Here is a 22,053-nt window from a genome sequence, read left to right as displayed (position 1 = left end):
AAGAAAAGATTCATCACAGTGTCATTCAAGCGGACCAATCTCGGGAATCTGGACAGGACAGAAAACCTGGGAGGATTAAAGAAATATTAAAAAGTAACGGCTGCTGTCAGAATATGAAGTTAATATACAGCTGCGCGGGGCAGAGGGCCGACTCGCTCTGTCTGTGTGTGTGTGTGTGTGTGTGCGTGCGTGCGTGTGTGCGTGCGTGCATGCGTTTTTGTCATTTGGTGGAGTACATGAGCAATGCGCTTCCGCTGGAGAGACAGCTGCACCTGAAACGGATCTAATTACTGCAACAGCTCCATTCAGCGGAAAATCAAAAAGCATTTATCCTTAAAACGGCATGCGGGGCCACGCAGTTGTGGGTTCGGACGACACAGCGAGCGCCTGCCGCGCCGCCCCACGATCCGGCGGCCACGACCTGAGCCTTACGGTTTTTATTTAAGCGCGGTAACGCTTGGTAAAGGTACGCTCCTGCGCGCCGTGCTCTCATTAACTGCTCTCCTGACTTCTGGCCTTCGTCGGCGTTACCATGGCAACACCCTTGCATCCTGCGCGCGCCTGAACACCCCAGAGCCTGCGTGTGGCTGAAGCTGGAGCTTCGTGTGATTGGGGGTGGGGGGGGTCTGAGCGATACCTGGGTGCTGAACGGAAGGACGACAGCAAACTTCAGGTCATGGACGAGTATTTTAACAGGAAAAAGCTTCTCTGACTAAGTCAGACAAACCAAGAACTTATGCAGCATCAACAGGAAATTCACATGATTCATGCAGGATCTTGGGTCTTTTTATGAATCAGTGGTATTTAACGTAAATGTACGGTGGCCTCCCGGCCTTGTGGGGGCGGTATGGCGCAACCTTCCATTATAATAATGCACACCGTCCCCTAAAGAGCGCCAATCAGCCCGAATGCATGAGGAAAATACACAAAACGGGCACTTTTTGTTCCTGTTATAAGATGAGACTGAACCCGTGGAGTGATTATGCGAGTAGCAGAGTAACACTGTGGGAAAGGACAGTGCCGTGGGGGGGGACATTTCCGTGGGAACGGGGTGGAGCAGGGCTCAGGTACTGGACCGTGGGCAACCGTGCTCAGGTCACTGACAGAAGCCCACTGACACAAAACGGACAGACAGTGATCGGGGACAGGTGAAACGCATTAAGGGGAAAGGGGACGGTCACCCAAGTCCGCCTCCGGGGACTGATACCATCCACCCCCCCACACAGCAACCTTGAAAAGCTACTCAACTTTCAACATGGACACAAAAATAAATGACAATAACATGCGAGTTGGGGCCAGAGCTTTGAGGCCTGCGAAGCCCCATCCCCAAGCCGCCGCCCCTCACCATGTGACACAGCCGGTACAGACAAAGCCACCCAATAAGACACACTTAATGCAGATAGGTCCATGCGTCTCCCCAGGAGCCAGTGGTGACACCACACGAAAACGTACACGCAAAATATTTACCCTCAGTATGTCAGTATGATCAGTGAAGGTCACAAAGTGACTGGGGGGTCTGGGGCACAGGTATTGAGTGGATGCTGAGCTCTGTCCCTGTGGTCCCCCCCCCACGGACCCACATGCTCTCTGACACCGGGCCAGTCGATGCCGAATTGCTGGGGGGGGTTTCCATCGGTGTTCAGAAAGTCACCCCAATAGGACACATGGGATCGGTTGGGGGGTGATGGCAAAGGCAAAATGAAACCATCCATTCCAAACTGTGCACAACCCCCCCCCCACCCCATAATCCGTCGCCAAGCACCTGGGGAAATAACACGGCTTTCATATTAACGAATCGGGCATCAGTAAATATTAATCCTGTCTTCACCCACACAAAATAAAACAAAAACAGTCCCCCCCCTGATAAAAAACCCTGATCGGTAAATCATGAGGAAACAGATAATGCTGTAAGCCTCCTCTTCAACGGCCAGGGGGGCGGAGGGGGGGTAAGGAGAGACGAAGGCACATCCTGGCGAGAGCCGGCTCGGCTTGTCTCCGTGAATCTTTAAGCATATGTAGCACGGGGGTGGGGAGGGGGGGGGCACTATCGCCGGGCCCCGTGGGAACGGGGCGGGGGGGGTGGTGCTTCTATGACGGCCTCCACCGCTTTCATCCACCTGGAGGTAAACGTCATGTCATTCCTCCCTCATTATCCCTCTTTGCTGAACAAATAAATAAATAAATTTTAGCGAGGGGGGGGGGGGGGGTTTCTGGATCCTTCACCGAGCCTTTTTCCACAAATCAGCACTCCCTGGAGACAAAACAAACATATAAATAGACTGGTTTGAGTTTCCAATCCGTCTGAAAAACAGGTTTATTTACGGTTTAGCGGTGAGTCACAATGACCGAATTCTGACATCACACTCGTGCTGCAGACACGGTGGCCTCTGTAAAACCCACCATCGATCTGACCCCAGCCGACCTCACAGGTTGATGCCGTCGTTAGACCGTGATGCTGATGGATAACCCTCAGAGAAAGTGTCACTTAGCACATTGGCTGAAAGCATGCATCTATGAAGTCATGAGGACTTTATGTTGAGTCATAAGACCATCACTGTCCCTTTAAGCCTAGAAGAGGCCTATGATCATCACCGTCCCTTTATGCCTAGAAGAGGCCTATGATCATCACCGTCCCTTTAAGCCTAGAAGAGGCCTATGATTATCACCATCCCTTTAAACTCAGAAGAGGCCTATGATTATCACCATTCTTTTAAGCCTAGAAGAGGCCTTCGATTATCACCATCCCTTTAAACTCAGAAGAGGCCTATGATCATCACCATCCCTTTAAGCCTAGAAGAGGCCTATGATCATCACCATCCCTTTAAACTCAGAAGAGGCCTACAATTATCACCACCATCCCTTTAAGCCTAGAAGAGGCCTACGATCACCATCCCTTTAAACTTAGAAGAGGCTTATGATCATCACCACCCCTTTTTAGCCTAGAAAAGGTTTATGATCATCACTATCCCTTTAAGCCTAGAAGAGGCCTACGATCATCACCATCCCTTTAAACTCAGAAGAGGCCTACGATTATCACCATCCCTTTAAGCCTAGAAGAGGTCTACGATCATCACCATCCCTTTAAACTTAGAAGAGACCTACGATGATCACCAACCCTTTAAGCCTAGAAGAGGCCTACAATTATCAAGCCCCTTTAAACCCGGAAGAGGCCTATGATTATCAACCTTCTCTTTAAATCCAGAAGAGGCCTACGATTATCACTGTCCTTTAAATTTCATAAAAAGCTTAAACCGGAAACTGGCTCTGAATGATGTCTGCAAACCCTTCACTGCACCTGGATGTAATATTCTACAAAAAAAAGTGTGAAATGAAGAATATTCAAGGTTGAATGTGGTGTACGCCAGTACTTCCACCCAAGCCGCCAGCATCACTGCTTCATATCACCATTTTTTGCCCAGCATCCTCCATTAGGCTTGCCAAGAATTCCCTCTGAGAGAAAATACAGTCTCCCGTCACCATGGCCACACGCGGATGTGGCGTCCCGGGCATAATATTTCCAATTACCCCAAAAGAAGTCAAATAACCATTTTTTTCCCCTCACTAACCTGACCAATTGCGTGTCTCCTTCTGACACAAGTGGAAGAATCAAACTATGAATAATACATTAATTGAGCTCTTTAATTAGGGTGAAGGTGAATGTGGAGCAGCTGAGCCAAATAATGAGATGTCAGGTCCGGGAGAACCGGCCGAAAAGGGATTTTAAATGCTATTCTCTCCTCAGATGGAACTGTAGGCTCTCTCTCTTTTTTCCTGCTTGCGGGAGAAGCCGAGGAGGGTAGCTCCTAATCTCCTAAACATTCATCAGCAGAGCAGCTGGAATTAAACTCGCACGGTTAGAATTTAAAAGTCGGCAGCAGAGTAACCACTCACACAGAGATTAGATAAGAAACAGCAAGACTAATTACCGCACTGTACGTAAGACGGACGCGTTTCATGGTAAAAACTTAATGTTTTTCCCCAGCCGTCCGTTCGATAGCGCTGCATGAGATCACGGGGGGGGGGGGGGGGGCGTCGTTAAGCTATTAAAGGCTCCTTACCTGCTTTACTTTCCCAAGTGCAAAGATTTTCTTTCTGCTTTTTTTTTTTGAGCTAATTTTGTCCCATTTCATTTCCAGAGGCGAAGACTGACCCAGCGCCGAGGGATCGGCCCAGTCACACGGCTCCGTATCTGCTGAGAGTCACCGCACATCTTTCCGGAAGCTGTCACACTCCAATTACACAGGGAGGTAGAAATGGACACCATTCCCAACCTGTTCCCGTCCGCATTCCTGGCAGCAGGGAGGCTGTTTATGGGGCGGGTTCCCGTTTGCCAGAACGTCCCGTCCTCAACACTAACCAGATTTACCCAAAACTGCAGCTGAAAGCTGTGTGGTGTAAACCAGTGGAAGCATGCCTCAATGTAAATAAGGATATCCGTGACGAGGGAACTTAAGCCAGAAACAGACCATAATAATAACGCGGCACAAAACAACAATACACTGTAGAGCACTGGTAATCCTCATGACCAGCAGTACTCTGGACTCCACTGGTAATCCTTATATCATGACTAACAGTACTCTGGACTCTACTGGTAATCCTTACATCATGACTAACAGTACTCTGGACTCCACTTCCTTTGCATTTAAGTGAACTAAACTGTTAGCATCTCACACTTAGGGAGGCATATACACATACATACATCCATACTTCTTGCAACCTCTTGTCCAGTGCAGGTTGGCAGAGGCTCAGATACATTTTATCTTTCATTTGCTCAGACACAGTTAATTAGAGCATTGAACCACAGTCTGACTGGAAAACCTGAAATACACGAATGATACGGGACTTAACCCAATATGCACACAGCGGGTAACCAGGCAGAGCTACCTGTGAATCGCAGTAACAAGCTCTCCAGTTGAGCTTCATTAAAGGGAACTCGCTGAATCCTGCAGCGGTCATGTGATTGTTCCCAACCAATGAGCGGCGAGGTGACGAGCTGTGGCAAGGACAGCCAGTGACCCAGTGAGGCACTGCTCCGTAAACGTTAGCGCCGGGCTGGCAGTCCGCCTCGTCGTCCCTGCCTGCGGCCTGTGGCTGCTCCTCCAGGGTCAGGATACCGGGCCGGTGTGTCGCCCCCGGAAAGTGTCCGCTGACTCAGCACTGAGGTGGGGGGAGGATTACGTTCATCTTGGCTGGAGTGCTTCCGCAGGCCACTGAATAAACAAGCATTTATTTTCAGGCTTTTATCTCCAGGATATCGAGGCTACAGGAAGATGCCGCCATCTTAACATTATAGCACCTGGGTGGGTAGCTATTGCGTCGGTTTGGTGAATGATTTAAAGCGCTTCATGCCGCTTCATGCCGTCAGCACCGTCGCCCCCTGCTGCTCTCTCTGAAGGTGGCGCGTTACCCTGATCTGAGGGTGGTAATTATATTAATCTCCAAGCCATTAGGTGGTGTGAAAATGTAAATAAAGCAAAATTGAATTTAGCGTAGCGCTGAGCCTGTTCCCCATAATAAGGTGGTAATGGGCCCTTGGAGCGAGGCCCGGGCGATCGCCCCCGCCGGCCTGCTGGATGGGGGGCCCACGTGGGCGAGGAGTCTCAAGGTGAGTGGAGGACAGAGGGGGCGGGGCAGCGAGACGTGAAGGTTGCCCACCGAGGGCCCCAGGGGACCCCACCGTACCGCCCTTGAGTCGAACACTTAGCCTGAATTTTGCCAGTAAAAATATCAAGCCGAATAAACTAGCAAAACTATCACTCCGAGCGAAAAATGGTGTCAGTTGAGGATGTGGGACGAAGCAGCCATGAGAATGACAGCGGTAAACCCGCTCGCTGCCACGTCCTTCTGGTTGTCGGGGGAAGATGAGGAGAGCGGCGGCTGAGAGCCGGGGGACTGCAGGAGGCGGCGAAAGCAGCCCCAGAGTGTCTCTCCCCCCATGTGACCCTTGGTGCCATGATGGATCTGAAAGCGAGAGTTGCCTGTCAGAGGAATCCCGCGCCGCGAGCCTGTCAGGTAACAAAGGCCCCCGTGGCCCCCGGGGCCAGCAGCTGACATTGCCTGTCAAGCAGTTCCACGCTCCAAGGCCGGCCGACTGTCTAATGAAACGGCAGTGCAGTGGGGGCCTTTACGGCGAGACCCCGGAAGAGCCGCGGCTGCCCTGCGGCGCAGAACGCTTCACTGCATTGCGGGAGGGTTAGGTTAGACTGTAAGGTAATAACATTAACCAGGACAGACACACTCACATACACGTTTGTATTCATGTCTTTGTGGGGACTCTCCATTCATCTCTGTGGGCACAACCCTAATCCCAGCAATGATGACCTTAACCTCCACCCAGTCCTAAGTTTAACCACAAGTAACTAAACAAAATACATTTGAAGTTTTTTGATTGCAGTCACAAATTTTTATGATTGAATTTCCTTTTGTGGCAGGCTTAAAAATGCCCCCCACAACATCAAAATAACAGGTTTTTGTGGGAAACAAATGTCCCCACAATGTAAAATATACATGACCACACCCCCCCCACACCCCACCCCACAAACACACACACACACCACGGTACATTGCTCCACCCAAAAAAAAAAAAAAACAGCATTCATGGGAAAGTCCTACAGAAAGGTCAGTGGCTCGATAACAGGAAGCAAACCCAAACATACAGGCTTGAGACGGGTCGGCGTGCTGGATATAGGACCAGCCCGGCTGTTTCCTGTGCTGTGGTTTCCGCCGGGGGGAGAATTCCCGCCGTCTGGGAGAGCTGCGCTCCAAGGTGTGCCGTCGCCACAGTGAGGCCGGAGCAGCCAGTCACCCAAACGACGCCAAAAAGGAGCCATTTTCTGAGGAGCTACAAAAAAAGCACGTTCCGAAAATCAGCCGCCGCTGTCACCTGTCTTGATATCGGATATGGTGTGTGGCGTTTCCTCTCGGAGAGCCATTATCTGAAGTTGCACTTTCTCATCCTAATGCCAGACAGACACCTTTCGGTCTTTAAAATCCACCCGTGTCCTGGCCGTCACACTTGGGGCAGGGCGGGGCTGGGAAGGTCACTCTTGACTTACTGAGGGGTTGGAGCGATTAGCCACAGAGACGCCCCCCAATAAGCCTCCACGCAGGACGCTTCCTTAAACGGGCACACTGATCACTCACCTCTGCGCCCCAACCATTTATTCCCGGAGAAATATCACAGGCAGGGGACTCCCTGCCTCATCGGCCGTGCTGCTCCGTAATAAAAGGCCCTTACATTCACGCCCGTGTGTCGCTGAATCTACAAGCCGTTCCCTCTTGCTTATTAGTCCAATTTCACAGAGTAGTTTGCTGCAATACATCAAAAATAAGAGGCGTTTAGAAACGATTAGAATAAAATATGCATTCCTTCTTGCACCGAGTCGCCTTTTTGACAGGAGCTGCTCAATAAGGACACGTCCTACAGCACGGGGGGGGGGGGGGGGGGGGGGCTTAACCATGCAGGACGGTGCCTCGGGGCTCACGCACTCGCAGGTCACCCCCCGCTGACGCACATTTAAATGCCGGCATGAAGAAACACTCAGTCAGCCCCCCAGCCCCCGCCGGGTGGGGGCGCACATACACACACTCCTCTAAAGACATCAATCTCTGTCCGCTACCTCTGAAACGTGCGGAAAATAGACTCCACACCCCCAATTCAGCAGCTCGGCCTGGATGAGGCTATGAATGGCCTCTGAATCTGTAACACCCCCCCCGCTCCCCACAGTGAACAAAAAAAACAAGTGATTCACTGCAATAAATGAGAATGGAGCGTCTCTCTCATATAGCTGGGTAAACATCCCAATCCCCCCCCCCCCCCCCCAAAATAAAATAAAAAAAATAAATAAATCACACAGACACCCAGCAACGCGGACGCCCCCCCCCCCCCCCCGCCTGGGAGTGCGCCGCGCACCTGCATGCCTCCATTTACATCCTGCTCTCCTCGCATTTCGCCCCGCAGAGCGAACATCCCTGCCCAGCTCCTGCCAGGTGTTTAATGCATGAAGCGCATGCACCGTAATGAGCGCATTCCTCCTGAGCGGAGCTGCATCGCTCAGGGTCCATCCGGCTCCGCATTCCTCCCTGCTGCTCATTCATGGGACATGCTGACATTAATGAACATGTGCACCTAGCAGGGTGCAATATTTATGATGATGCCCCCCACAGTACGGACCAGGTATTGCCGTCTTAATGTCCTGTGTTAATTCTTCAGTTTGTCAACAAACAGCAGCACATTTTTTTACATAGAGCCATATACACATATTACTTATTTTTATCGACCCCGTGACCTTTATCATTAGTACCAGTGTTTGTCTGTGGCTTGAAAACCGGCGGCCTTTAGCTCGCAACCTCCTAGCCGCTGCTGGCTAATGAGCTCTGACCAGCACATCTGAACTTTGGACTGGCCTGGAAAAATGTGGGAAATTCAAACTCTTCTCGATTTCATGGCTTCTCATTTACATCCAACACGATCGACTTTCAATGCAAACTCGTCAATAGGGTGAGTTTAAGACAGTTTGTCAAGTAATGGCTGTGGGGGGGGTTGGAATCTCTGGCCACAGAAGCACTATAAACATGAGCGATGTATATTTAATATTTAATCCCACGTGTCATTTTGTGGCCGACGTTGTGTGGCACAGTCGTGGGATTCACCTGCAACTTGACCGTTTGCAATTTCACTCTGCGACGTCATTTTCCAACGACAACCTCAGAGCGACGAGCACGGCACGGACATGGCGGTCGTGCAGAGTTGGGCTTCCTGAGAGCCGGGGGCCAGAATCGGGCCCATGGCACGACGACAGTGAGCGCGAGACGTTCTGCTGTAACCCTGCAGGGGACACCGCAGCCAGGGTCCATGTCACCTGAACATTCATGAATGCGGAACAGTAAATAAAATGCGGAATTAAAACGCTAATGTGTGACTGAACATGACCAGTCGGTTGGGGGCGGGGGAGATCAGACTACTAGAATATACCAGAATCTGGGTCCCTGGAGACCAGCAAGGCTCAGTCCTTGTAAAGGACGTGGCTCCGGTGCCTGGTAGCGGTAGGACTAACGGGCGCAGCGCCGGAGAGGCGAGAGAGGTCCGCGCATATGGCAGACGCCCACGCGCTCATGCATATACGCTGGCAGGCGAGGTGCGGTCCACGGCGCTGCCACGTTGGCACGATGTCTCCTTAGCGCTTTCTGAACATTGGAGGTTTCCCTTGCTGTCCTGGCACAGGGAAGACCTCAGCACCCCGGGCGCCCTAATCGCTGGGAGAGACCCCAGCTGACAGGTGACTCAGCCCGGTTTAAAAGCATCACCCAGCAGCCTGACTCTGCCCCAGACTCCATGCCGGCCTCCACGAGGCGTACAGCGACTTGCCCGTGCTCCGCCGTCGTCTCATCCCAGAGGCACCGGGGGGCTTTGGTCTAGATACTGTCATTGACATTCTCCTCAATGTACTTTCTGTCCTCGATCTTAATCTTCAAGCCCCTCCCCCCATCCGCCATACTCCCCATCAGCTGACTTTCTTGAACCCGCCGACAAACCCCGCTATTCCGGTGATGTGCTGACTGGACACATTTCCTTGGATAATGTAACATAATACCTGCGTTTCTGCTTATCGGAGTCATCCGTGTCCGCTGGCGTTTCTCAGAGATGGTTTGGGTGAACGAAATTTTAAAAATTAAAAAAAAAAATAAAAAATCACTTCATGTCTACAGAAAAAGAAAGGTGAGCACTCTATGCTGTGAAGGAACGTGACCTCAGAGGAGTTAGGAGGTCATGTGATCAGGTTCCAGAATTCTCAGCAGTGCTAATCCATGGGAGGAAAATGACATAATATGGACTTTAAGGAGGATGTATCAGGAAGGCAAGCGCATTGAGGCGAGTTTGCCCGAGGGCGTCGGGAGTCCAGAAAATTCTCTGAAGGGGGTAGGATTCCAACCAGGGTTGATCTCTTCATCGGTCCTGCCTAACGAATCCTCCCTCTGCAAACAGCTCTTAAGCTCCTCGGAACAGTTCGTAGGGGGGAACGGATCTGAAACGCTCTCTGTATTCTATGTTTGCACACTGCTGTGAAGGTGTATGTCTAGTTAAAATAGCGGAAATAAAAGCATGGCGCCCCCTGGGGACGTCCTCCGGTAAAACATTGACGACGGCGGTAATGTTAGAGCGGAATGGCCCTCTTAAAACAGGGGCTTTCCATTTGCCTGGGGATTTCGTCCACATGGTACCATGTAATGACACAATCCTGCACGCTTAAAGGCTTGCTGGGAAAACATGCTCACTTGCACAAGGGGCAGAACACAACCGACAGCTTGTACACACATTTAGCTGCGGTCAGGACTTACCTAGAGGTACCTACCCCTGCAGAAAGACACTACTCTGTGACCGGAAACACTTTTCATACAGTGCAATACAGAAGAGATCTATTTAAAATATATTAGAAAACAAGCATTGATATTTTTAGAGAAAGTCCCATCTCTGGGCAGGTTGGTGCTGCATGGTGAGCCTCTCCTGAATAGGATGAAGATGTCTCTCTAAGCAGTGGCATCATCAGCCCTCGCTCTGTGTTTTTAGCAAGCCCATAATAATCCCAGCCAGGGTAAGTGCTTGAGTGTAATTACCGTCCTTAACTGTCGCTGCTGAGCCGCTCCATTGTTGTTTAAACCAGGCCCCACGCTGACATTCCTCCAGTTCCAGAACCTTCGCTCATTGCCTTTTGCCCTCAATCAGTCTCCATTCAGTGGCAGTTCGGCAGAAAGAGGGGGTGTGGGCGGGTGGTCAGGGGGAGGGGCTGGGCGGTGGCGTAGCGAGGGTCCCTCTGCTTCCCGAGAAGACGCCGCAACTTCAGCGAGATTGAACACGACGCGCTTCATGACATTTCGCGTCAGACGCCGGTCGACACCTCCCCCAAAGAAGCATTTGCATTTTGATAACCATGAATGAAAGAGTCTTTTTCGTGATAAGGAAGGCAAGGCTGTAAAGTAGAGATGCCATCAAGTGTACGCAGCAGATCCACAGGCAGCTGATTGAGATTTTAACAGACATGGAAAAAATCCACAGATAGAGGATCTTGATTTTGACAGAATATGAAGATCCACAGAGAGCTGATTGGGATTTAAACAGATATGAAGAAGATCTAGAGAGCTGACTGGAAGCAGTCTTCTCAAGGCATGATCCACTGGTCAGCTCACCCAACATGACCACCACAAGGAGCGTTTCCCAGAAGATGCTGCCGCGTTCATGTCGGGCTGCTAGTGGCTTTTTGACAGAAGGGGTGAATGAACGGCTTGGGACTACATAGTGAGCTCCGCGTGTGTGTTACACCACGACCACCAGCTGTCGCATGCAAGTCTTCCGACAAAGCTCACCTACCAGGCATTATTACCGCTGCTGGGAGGAGAACACAAAGTGGGAACCGCAAGAACCAACCGTCATGTCTACATACTGACCGGCGGCCAGGTCAGGGTGCTGGTATTCCACTAAGCCCCAATGCCCTGGACTCATTCCAGTCCCCAGGAACACCTGTTCTAATACTCTGCAGGAGCACTCTGAACCTCCTGCCATCAGCTGGTACTGATTAGATCAGATGGTTCCGATGACCTAGAACCTGGTGAGCTGTGATAGATGCACGGTTCCGCCTTTCAGGCTGAGGTTCTGCTTCCTGTTTACTCCTGAAAACAAGAGGGCAGATCAGGGTCGAGCCGTAACCCGCCCTTCCCCCAGTAAAATTATTCCAGCAAAGGTTAAATTGATTTTTCAATGCTCTCTGGATAAACTCCGAGACCACCCACACTTGCCATCCGTGCCATTGTTACTACGGTTACGGTTAGCCGCTAGATACACAATGTCCTACCACACATCACGGGACGTCCATGGAATATGCGAGCATCTCTCTTGGCAAAAGAACATTCTGGTGTCCGACATGGAGCGCTGACCTTAACCTGACACAACATCTCTGGGTGGAAATGGGACAAGACTAAGGCGTCGCTCTTTTCGGGGGGGGGGAGATGCTGGCGACCAATTCTGTGGCTGATCGCAGCAGGAAGTCATCGCTGATGCATTAAAGGCCACGCGGGTCGCCATGACGATGTCATCCCTTATTTTGGGCATGACAGCGTAATCTTCCCAGGGGATGTGAGCCCTGAAGAGAAGGTTCACTGATTTCTCTCTCATCCGACCAGCGCATTACTTTTAAATTAAAAATTCATCCATCTTTTGTATTGACGCAGCTTCCAGAACATTTTCGCCACATCTCGCAATTTATTACGCCTCAGCGTGTCATTTTAATTCTGCGTTTTTTCGCCCAGCGTACGCGAGCCGATAAAAGATAAACGGGCAAAGATAAGAAAACTCTGTGGGGCAGGAACTCTGGGAAGGCGACGTTCGGTGATTTTGTTAAGGAGGGGTGTGGATTCGCTCAGCGGCAGATGATGTGGAGGCACAACAGCACACTCACAGGGGGGAGATTTTTCTCTACTTTTTTTTGCACGAACGACTGCCCAGTAATTTCTCATTCAGAATTCTCCAAAACGCTGCCAGCCATTCCAACACGGTCTAAAATTCGATGACACGGACAGACACGTGGGGGTCAGATTTATCGTTCCCGAAGCAGCCATTTGACAAAACAAGCGGTTCACACACCAGGGGTTCTGTGACCGGACGGAACGATCACCATCACGATGCTGTTGAGTGTCGGTAGTGAAAATCGGGACTGAAGACAGGAGCTGCTCACCCCAGAGAAGACCCTGACATGGCTGACATGTGCGAAACGTCCTGAGCACTCCAGTAAAACTAGGCTATTAGATAGACACGCAACATAGTCCCAGGCGAACTATGTATCTCTACTGCTCACTGTGAAAGGGGGCTCCGTAATCAGACCCGCAGAAGCCTCTCCTGTAAAATGTTCTCCAGATCTTTTCAAGGAACCTGAAAACTGAAAAATCTTGAGAGCAAGGAAAGGAAACAAAACCAGAAGCTTGTTAGTATGCAAGGCTGCGGCGTGGAGGACGTGAGGCTTTCAAGCAAAGTCACATGGGAAATATCACCTCCAACTCAGAAACGTGTAAATAAACCGCGATCGAAGCGAGCGGTCCTTCACAAACAAAGCTGCCCTTCGTGGGCCACAGCGCCCCCGTGTCCAACCGCGAGCTGCCACGTGGGGACACCCAGCCCGGAATCGGCCGTGACTCTGCAGCGATTGGCTACACCCTTCCAGAATCCTCCACCATGCTCTCTCTTCTTTCACGGCATCACTGAATCGGCGTCTATATAGAGGATTTGCGTAATCAACACCTCAGCATGAACGTGTAAAAATAGGACAAGTCTGAAGGCTTTCACTGTTTTCAAACCATGAGAGTCACCCATCTACGAAGGAAAGCCTCCTCATCACACCGTCTTAGCATGGAGAGAATGTTAATAAAAATTTCATTTTGGATAAAAGACGCAAACTCATTAAAAAGATAATTGCTTTGCAGAGATATTTAAGCATAAGGAAGATTTAGCTAAAATTAATTATGTTTTATTACATTTGAGAGCTGAATTTTGGAGAATTGATGGAAACAGATTCTAAAATTAGACTGGTTGTAAAAAGATCATGCCATTTTTGTTGCTCTGATATTGAGAGCAGCTTATTAATGGTTTGCCTATTTTAAGATGATTCGGATGAACTCAGGATTCGACTAGTTATGATTTGGCCTAATTAAAGATGAACAATTAACAGGACACTTTCAACATGAACTCCACCTGACTCACAGCTGAACAACTGCCCATCATTGACTAGTCTTTTTTATACAAAGATATTTCCCTACAGTTATCTGTCCAAAAACATTCATCCACAAAAACAGTAAATCCATGGTAAATCCCAACCCTCTTAAAGAAAGCCGCTCTCTGATACCTCTTATCCTGAATGCTTTTCTGTTAAATGACGACATCAGCTGTTGCTCTGGCACTGTTAAATATTTCTATAACTGTGCCTGGTTGATTAACTCAGGCGAAGATGTCAGATAACGGAGGGGATGATCTTAGCCATTGTCCTCACGTAGAGTGGATGGCATTTTTCTGAAGCAGCGTGTTTGGGGGATGCTGAGGTCAACGTGAAGGGTGCAGACGGAACTGCACGCCTGAAATCCCGCACACTACAGCGGCCCCATGCTAAATTTCCAGAGACAGCGAATGAAGTACCAGAATAAACACAATAAAGCCAGAGACAATCCAATCAGACGGCAGCTAGATTCGTCAGTACTTTAGAAATGGAACTTAACTGCTCATTCATACTTATAAACCAAATGTGCCAGGTGGTCTTCAAATCTGGCCACTATACTACCTGGTACTATTGTCTTGCTGCCAAATGCTAACTTGGCAAACAACTTTATGCCCTACATCCTCCGTGCCATGCAAGTTTCATATACACCAGCCCCTTAAAGATTAATATGTAGCTGTTGATTTATAAATCATCTCATAAGCAATCAAAATGGTAATATTCCAAAGCAATTACAGCTGCAATAAATATTTGGCGAAATGCCTAATGAATTAACCAATCATGTTGGGATCAATTTGCATTGCCCCCTGGTGGTAAAAAAAATGTGAAAATATTACGGCACAACAACAGTGAAAAGACTGCAACACCATCTGTACGCATCGCACGGTGCCAAACGCTAAAGCCGATGAAGGTTAGACTTCCTCTGGCCTCTCACATGATGCACCTATTCCGTGCATGTCTCACAACATTATAATTTTTTTTAAGTCCAAAGCCACGTCTTCGCTGTGGGGGTAATTCTGATGACCGGGGGTAGATGGCTACAGTTGTGTCCCGGGACACAACTGCAGAAATAAATACTAAAACACAGCTTGTAATTTATTTGTACCAAATTAAATTCAAGAATCAGATGGCAGAATATATGTAACAAATACATAAAAAGAGAGGTGAAAACAAAATATTTTTCCAATTTTTTATCCCCCCTCCCTCCCCCCCCCCCACATACTTATAAAATTAAAACGCAGAGATGATAGCCAGCAGGCTGAAATATGGGGAGTAAATGTGAATGCAGACTGTTTAAAAGCTGGTGAATGACAGAGCTTTAGCTCCACCGTCGATCACCCTGCATGGTATAGTGGCTCAGCTGAAAACGTTATTAAAAATGAATCATACATAACACATTGCATTTTTCCCGATAAATAGACGTCACCGTTTATATAATACACAGCATATCGCGTATGACCCAAACATTCCTCTCAGAAATCAGCTTTTCCAATCGATCAGTCAATCAAGCTGACTCCACACAATCTAAAAATACCATGTAAATAATATCTCATCGACCGATATCATAAATATACACAGACAACCTTGTGGGTCCACGCGGAGCTCCCTCATTTGTTATCCCCCGGCCCCTGATGTCTTTGGGGAGTACATGGGACGCGCTGTCCCCTTCAATAACTGAAAAGAACTACAGAAATATAATTTTGTTTCGAAAATGCAATGGAAATAATTTCCCGAATAGTTTCACTCCATAAAAACATTCGCCAGATGTACATTTACTCGCGGTTTTTTAAAAAAAATCATCATAATATCAAAATGTCCCATACTTTTGTACTCAAATGGAATTATATTATTACATGCCATACAGAAATCATATAGCCTACTATTAATAAAATGTGAAACAAAATATAAATTAAATATTAGTCTACACGAACAGACAAATGTATTAAAATATATTGAACTGATATTTAATATACTGAACTGATTAAAAATAAACCAGAAAAGTTACCTATAAATCGGTGCCCATATTATACGTATATAATTCTCTCACATACACACCACATACAATCCGTTACATCAAACGCTGACACATCATTCATTTATGAAATGCTAGCGACACAAGTCCAGTATACAGACCGTCCACCGCTAACAAAACGACTATTAAACAGCACCAGTGAATAAAACATTCAAGTGACCAAACAAAGGAAATAAAACACGCGACATTTCGCCGAAGATCGCTTCGTTAATAAAGGCACCGGCGCTCGCAGCCTCTCGGCGGGCATGCAATAAGCTGCACCTGTCATAAAAGCCCCGTCCGACGGCGCACAAAGAGGGACACCGTGCCGTGCCAGCTGACCGCCGGGCGAACACCGACCTCTCCGCGCAGGGAGACGGATCTGCGGGCACGCAGTGTCAGGAGCGACGCACCGAGCGCATCTCTCCGGTCCGCCGGTGCCGGGCGGACAGCCTGCGCGTCTTACCTGAAGGGCATCTCCCACCACCGCGATCAGCTGCCAGGATTTCATCGTGGTCGAAAAAAAAAAAAAAAAACACAGAGGAGGGAAAAAGAGGAGAAAACTAGAAAAAGTGCATCCTGCTTCTCGGGAGAGGAAAGCGAGCTTGAAGAGCGAGGGGGAGCGCGAGCATCAAACGGACGAGGCGCGCTGGAGTCGGAGCCGGACCCGTAAACAGTTGCTACCGATATAAATGCCCGCCGACATGTGTCACCGGCTTTGCTTAGTCCGTTTATTGTGATACTGGCAAACTCTCTCACTCGCTTGCCCCCTCCTGCATGCCGGGCTGCAGGTGCGCTCAGGAGATCATCTGCCTATGCAATCTACCTACAAAACCCGCTTATATGATGCGCCTTTGTAATCTACCTATGTATGACCTGCCCATATATCCTGCTTATATGACCTATCTATATAATCTGCCTTTATAACCAAATCAGCCTGCAGACTTCAGCTGAAGGATCATTTTATAGAGGCACCAAAAACGCTGGCAAAGAGGTTCATTCGCACATGCCCCTAATACTCACCTGCCGAAATCGAGATCCATTTGCTTTATCCGTTTAACCCGCTCATTGTACTTATTGGTTAAATATTACGTAGCAATGCACTACCATTCATTCCAACGCCTTCAATAGCTGCTGATTTGTGCAGATAATTTCCAAATATTATCAATGCCTTTCAGCCCAAAATGTCCGAAGAACAGTGGTTATTTTTGTCCTAACTTGCCCCTATAATATTTTAATATACATGCATTTCAATTTAAATGTTTTTGGTGAGGGACTGAAGTCAGTAAAGTATAACGAAAGCTACGATGGATAGCCTACAGTATGAAAGTATCTGAAAATGTACCGGTGAAGGTATACTTCGTGACTGAATCTATTATTTATTAAGGAAAGAAAGGGAAAACCTAAATTAAAATAATACAGCAAGTATGACATGTACAACCATTACTGAGAAACTGCTGTAGGTCTTTCCGCACTCACATGCGCGCATGCACGAACGCGCACACACGCACGCGCACAGATTTATAATTATATCTTTGTGGGGACTCTCCATTCATTAATATGGGGAATACTCTAATCCCAACATGACGACCTCAACTACTACCCAGTCCTAACCTTAACCATAAGTTAAACAAAATACGAGAGTTTTTAGGTTTTTTTTTATTGCATTCACAGATCTTTGTAGGGACCTGAAAAATGGTCCACACAACGTAAAAATAACACGTTTTTATTACAATGTGGGGGACATTTGGTTCCCACAATGTAATATAAACATGATCTACGCACGCGCACACGTCTCCCCTCTCCCTCTAGCGCCTTTCAAACCCCCAGGTAGCTTTTGTACATCAGTGTGATCGAAACAAGCACTGTAAAGTCCCGGTGACAGTTTACATAAATTGGGCTAGCGGCCCCCACAGAGACGTGCCAGGCACAGGCAGAGGAGGGGACTCGCCACACGCCGACGCCTCTGTTTTCATACCTCCCCGCTGGCCGGAAGCGCCGTGAGACGGGATGTTTAATATCCATCCCGTTCTGCCACGACACGATTGCTCAGTGCGGTGAAGGCACGCACTGAAGACCGCACGCGCTGCGGTTCCTATAATCGCGCACGCGTGGGGATTAGAACGCGACCTTCCTGCTGCCGCGCGGACACTCCCGGATTCGATAGCTCTGTCCCTGTTTATTAACGGACGATGTACCCTAATTATTACCGCTGTGAAGCGCATGTACCACATGTATGCCGACATTTGATTTAGATACCCGGGGTGGAATCATCTATCGGGGTAGGGGCTTTTATAAATACAGGACAGAAGGTAATACTTCTATATATACATGTCTAATGGTTTATCCTCAAAGTAAGAAGATTCTAAAAGTACTATATTGCTCTTGAAACAGTAGCTTGTGTATTTTTGTGTGTTTTTTAGTATGGTTTGGCTGAGTTTAGGCCTGTGTGTGTGTGTGTGTGTGTGTGTCTACGACCCCCCCCCCCCCTTGCTCACTTCTCCCCGGAGCGGTGGTGGTTAAGGGGGGGGCACCGTCTGTTGTAAACACGCGTGCTTCTCCGTGAGCCGTCTGCATCAGCCGTGGTGTGACACTGGATCAACACCAGCCGCGTGTCTCTGGCCTGACACAACCGCAGGCCCTGCGTCGCTTTCCACATTGGAGCCACTGCGGCCCCGCCCCCTTCCACGCTAATTTATTCATATGTCCTCTGAAGTAAAAAAAAAAATAAAAAATAAAGATGACGACAAAAAAAGGAAAGGAAGAAAAAAAAAAACCCACAGCGATGGGTGCGAGGAGGGAGCGCGGCGGCGGCATGTCTGCGGATTCCGTCACGGCGGCACTAAACCTCAGCGGCTGACGGGCTCAGCCAGATAAACAAACGCCAATGTAAACACCGCGCGTCAAAGCTCCTGCCATCGGGAAAATAATAAGCCGCTAACATATCCGCCCTTCGTGCCGCAGGGACGCACCGCAAGGGATTCTGCCGTATATCGGCCTGACCCACCGAATCCTCAGCACAGCAAAACTAACATCCAACTGCACGTTCTCCTTCCTTCATGCTGGTACAGGAAGACAGTGACGAGATTAAAATATAACCTGTTAAGGATTGGTGTTTACTTACGCAGATTATTATCCATGCTACAGATATCAGAAAACGCTGGCTGATCACGCAAAAAGCGGAAGCATCTAGATTCAGAGCCTGTTTTGGTTTCAGCTGAAGCTCCCTGAGCGAGCCGGTCGAGGCTATCGCTCTTAACTTCAGTCAGTTACCACGGTGACTGATGTACCGCTCAGGGGGACCAATCTAGCGCCATAAGGTCCAACGCAGCCCATAGCTTATTACGCAGTATAATCTGTTAAAGGTTACCCCTATTCTTCTTGCTCCCCCGTGCCTCTGCCCTTCTTCCCTCTCATTGTTATTAATGATGTTGCCGTTACGGTAGGGGCTGTCACCGTCATTTTTAAAACCGGGCCCCGGATCCTGAGACACACCCGCGTGAGCCAGGATCCCGAGGAGAAAAGCAGCCTATTATTTTTTTTTCCGCGCAGTAGGTGAGAAAAATGCCACGTCTTCCCTTGATGCGGTTGCCGGGGGAGGAAATGTAGGTCACGGGTACGGCGTGTTGGGGGAGGGAGCTGAATGGAGCCAAGGGAGCCTGTCCATGCGGGGGCGCCGCATTCGGGGCGCCGCATGCAGGGCCAAGGCCTGCACAGGCTTGCATATCTGCCTTGGTGCTCATTGACCACTTTATTTGACTGTTGAGCCCCCTGACAGCATTGTGATCATCTCCACAAATTAGTCCTTTCTTACTCATCAAATCCTCTCCCTTGGGGACTTCCTGTCACGTGACCACCACAGTCCGTATAATCTTCACCCCATCAGATGACCATAGCATCCAATTCGGTCATTCCCATACAGCTCCAGGGAATCCTTTTATCTGATAGGAAAACCTGAAATAGCTACCATGAACAACGAACGGAACACGGCACATGGCAAAACCGCGTGCGTCAGATGACTTGCACTGTTCATGTGAGCGGAGTCACCATAAATGACGGCCGCAGGCAGGATCCGGCCAGCTTCTGTGCGACTCCCGGACGGACAGCTGTTATGCACAGTGGGGTTCATGGACAGCCATGTATGGCATGACACTGCCTTGCTGCGTTCTAGATGTCCAGGCCGGAAGAGCCACCACAGTCCCACCAGTCTGACAGAACCGTGACTTACAGCAGTGGTATTACAACTGGCATTACACCATTTGGTGCTCAGAGGGACCACTGGAGGCTTGAGTCCCAGATGGATCCTACAGAAGAACATCGATGGAGTTTGGAGGTGAGGTCCAGAGCAGTAAACTGAATGACTCCAGCTAGAGAGCGCTGCCCCCTTGTGGATCGCCACAGAGTGCCACGTGGTCTCAGAGTCTCCTAGAACCGGCTCTGCTAGTACGCACATTGTTACGGCGATGCTCTCACACCAGGTGAGATCAAGTTCTGAACAAGGTGTACAAGTCACTGAATTCGGATTAAGAAAGATGGACACACATCCATGTGAAGTGCAGCTCGCTTGTGGCTTATTTGCAGAAAGTTTTAAGAAATTTAAGGTTTTAAAAAACAAAATTCAAATCACAATCCACATTCATGACTGATGATGTCAAATGACTGATGACTCAGTGATCTGCCAGTGTGATACCAGCTGAGACTAAATGCCAATATAGGGCTACATGCTAACATGATGCTAAACACCAATCTGAGGCTACATGCTAACCAGATGCTAAATGCCAGTCTGAAGCTAAACACTAACCAGATGCTAAACGCTAACCAGATGCTAAATGCCAGTCTGAAGCTAAACACTAACCAGATGCTAAATGCTAACCTTATGCTAAATGTCAAACTGAGGCTAAACGTTAACCTAATGCAACATATGAATCCGAGGCTAAACGCTAACTTGATGCTTCCTTTGCTATTATCCTTTTGTCTGAACAATGAAAGCTCCCCAAGCCACACAGACAGGTACATGCAGCATATAGCCTTTCCAAGGGACTCTGCTTGTGAAACGTAACGAAATGGAGGGCATTGGGAGGTGGGCCCACAGGACCCTGTGAGAGCGCTAAGCCTTGTGCTATCTGTCCCATCTTCTTGTGGAAAAGTGCATCTCTTGTTGGCGGTATCAGTCTTCCTCTGTAGATTAATCCACGGGGTCCTGATTACAGGTGGCTGTCCAATCGGAGTGCCTGATGGACCTGACCTCCCAATCCCAGCCGAAATAGAAATTGCGACACTCGCTTTTGCAATGGGATGTGATTTATCGTTTCCTACTGCAGGTTAGCTGTCAGGTTAAACATAGGGGCGTCCCTTTTGCACACCAGTGACTGACGGATCTCACCTAATGAACAGACTCCCCCCTCCCCCCCCCCCGGTGTGCTGGCAGGAGGGGGGGATGCATCATCCCGTGAACTAAAGGAGTAGCATGTGTCAAAGCCAGTAGCTGTTAGCCTAGCTAGCCACCACGACGCTGCTTTTCTCAAAGTCAGTGTAATCCACCATAAATGTTCTCACCTTGGGGATGCTCAGGTGCGGGACGGCTGGGGTGGGGGGGGGGGGGCAGAGCGGCTGGTAATGCAGGGCATGCCTCTCCGAGTCGCCGGACACCGGTCCCTGGGTATGGGAGGGTGGGTGGCTTTTTTAAGGAGCTTCTGGAGGTGACGAGCTAATGAGCTAACAGCTAACTCTGGGTTTCTTAGTGACCTCAGTAAAGCAGGGAGCAGAGGGGCACAGATCCGCCGATGCAGGCGGCCGTGTCACGGCTCAGTGCCCAGTACTGCCTCTCCGTCAGAGCGGCGCGATACGGTCACCGGGGAAGCTTCAGGCACTGGGTTATGCCAAAGCTGCCATTTGAAGGAGCGGACAGGCCCGATGGAGCCGGGCAGAGGAAGAGCAGCCAGTTGTGCAGAACAGCGCAAGGGCCAGCTAAGCGCCTGGATCCGTCTCCTTCAGCAGTCCCCCCCACAGTGGGGCATGGATGTGCTGCCGCCCAGGGAGGGGCATGTTGGTCAGGTGACTTACCCCTTCAGTCTCTGCTGCCCCAGGACCCCAAGACCAGACCCCCGGAACTTTCCACTCCTTAGACCCTAACACACCTGTCTTTGTTTTGATCTCCCTGTTCCCAGATTCCGCTCCCGCATCCCGTACCACGTGACTTGGTTCACCATCCCAACCAGAGGCCGAGGGTCACCATGAACGTCACCGTCAGCTGTCCACCTGCCGCAGGGGTGAACCGCCACCACAGCTGTG

General features: G+C 49.3%; 1 protein-coding gene across 10 annotated transcripts in view; it reads right to left on the bottom strand.

Moving 5' to 3' along the window:
* rbfox1 (RNA binding fox-1 homolog 1) overlaps positions 1 to 22,053 on the bottom strand; it is a 270,001-nt gene that overhangs the window by 158,523 nt on the left and 89,425 nt on the right. The window contains exon 1 of one of the 10 annotated variants that reach the window (XM_072705288.1): positions 16,229 to 16,547. The exons of 7 other annotated variants lie outside the window; for them this stretch is intronic. In XM_072705288.1, the coding sequence (XP_072561389.1) occupies positions 16,229 to 16,273 (45 nt within the window). In that variant the 5' untranslated portion in view covers positions 16,274 to 16,547. Of the gene's footprint in view, positions 1 to 4,058; positions 4,185 to 16,228; positions 16,548 to 22,053 lie in introns of those variants that run through there. 2 more of the 10 variants (XM_072705286.1, XM_072705285.1) reach the window with 2 other exon arrangements.

Source organism: Paramormyrops kingsleyae, chromosome 22, assembly GCF_048594095.1.
Source record: "Paramormyrops kingsleyae isolate MSU_618 chromosome 22, PKINGS_0.4, whole genome shotgun sequence".
Taxonomy (NCBI): domain Eukaryota; kingdom Metazoa; phylum Chordata; class Actinopteri; order Osteoglossiformes; family Mormyridae; genus Paramormyrops; species Paramormyrops kingsleyae.
Note: the sequence above shows the minus strand (reverse complement) of the source record. Positions and strands in the feature narration are given on the sequence as shown.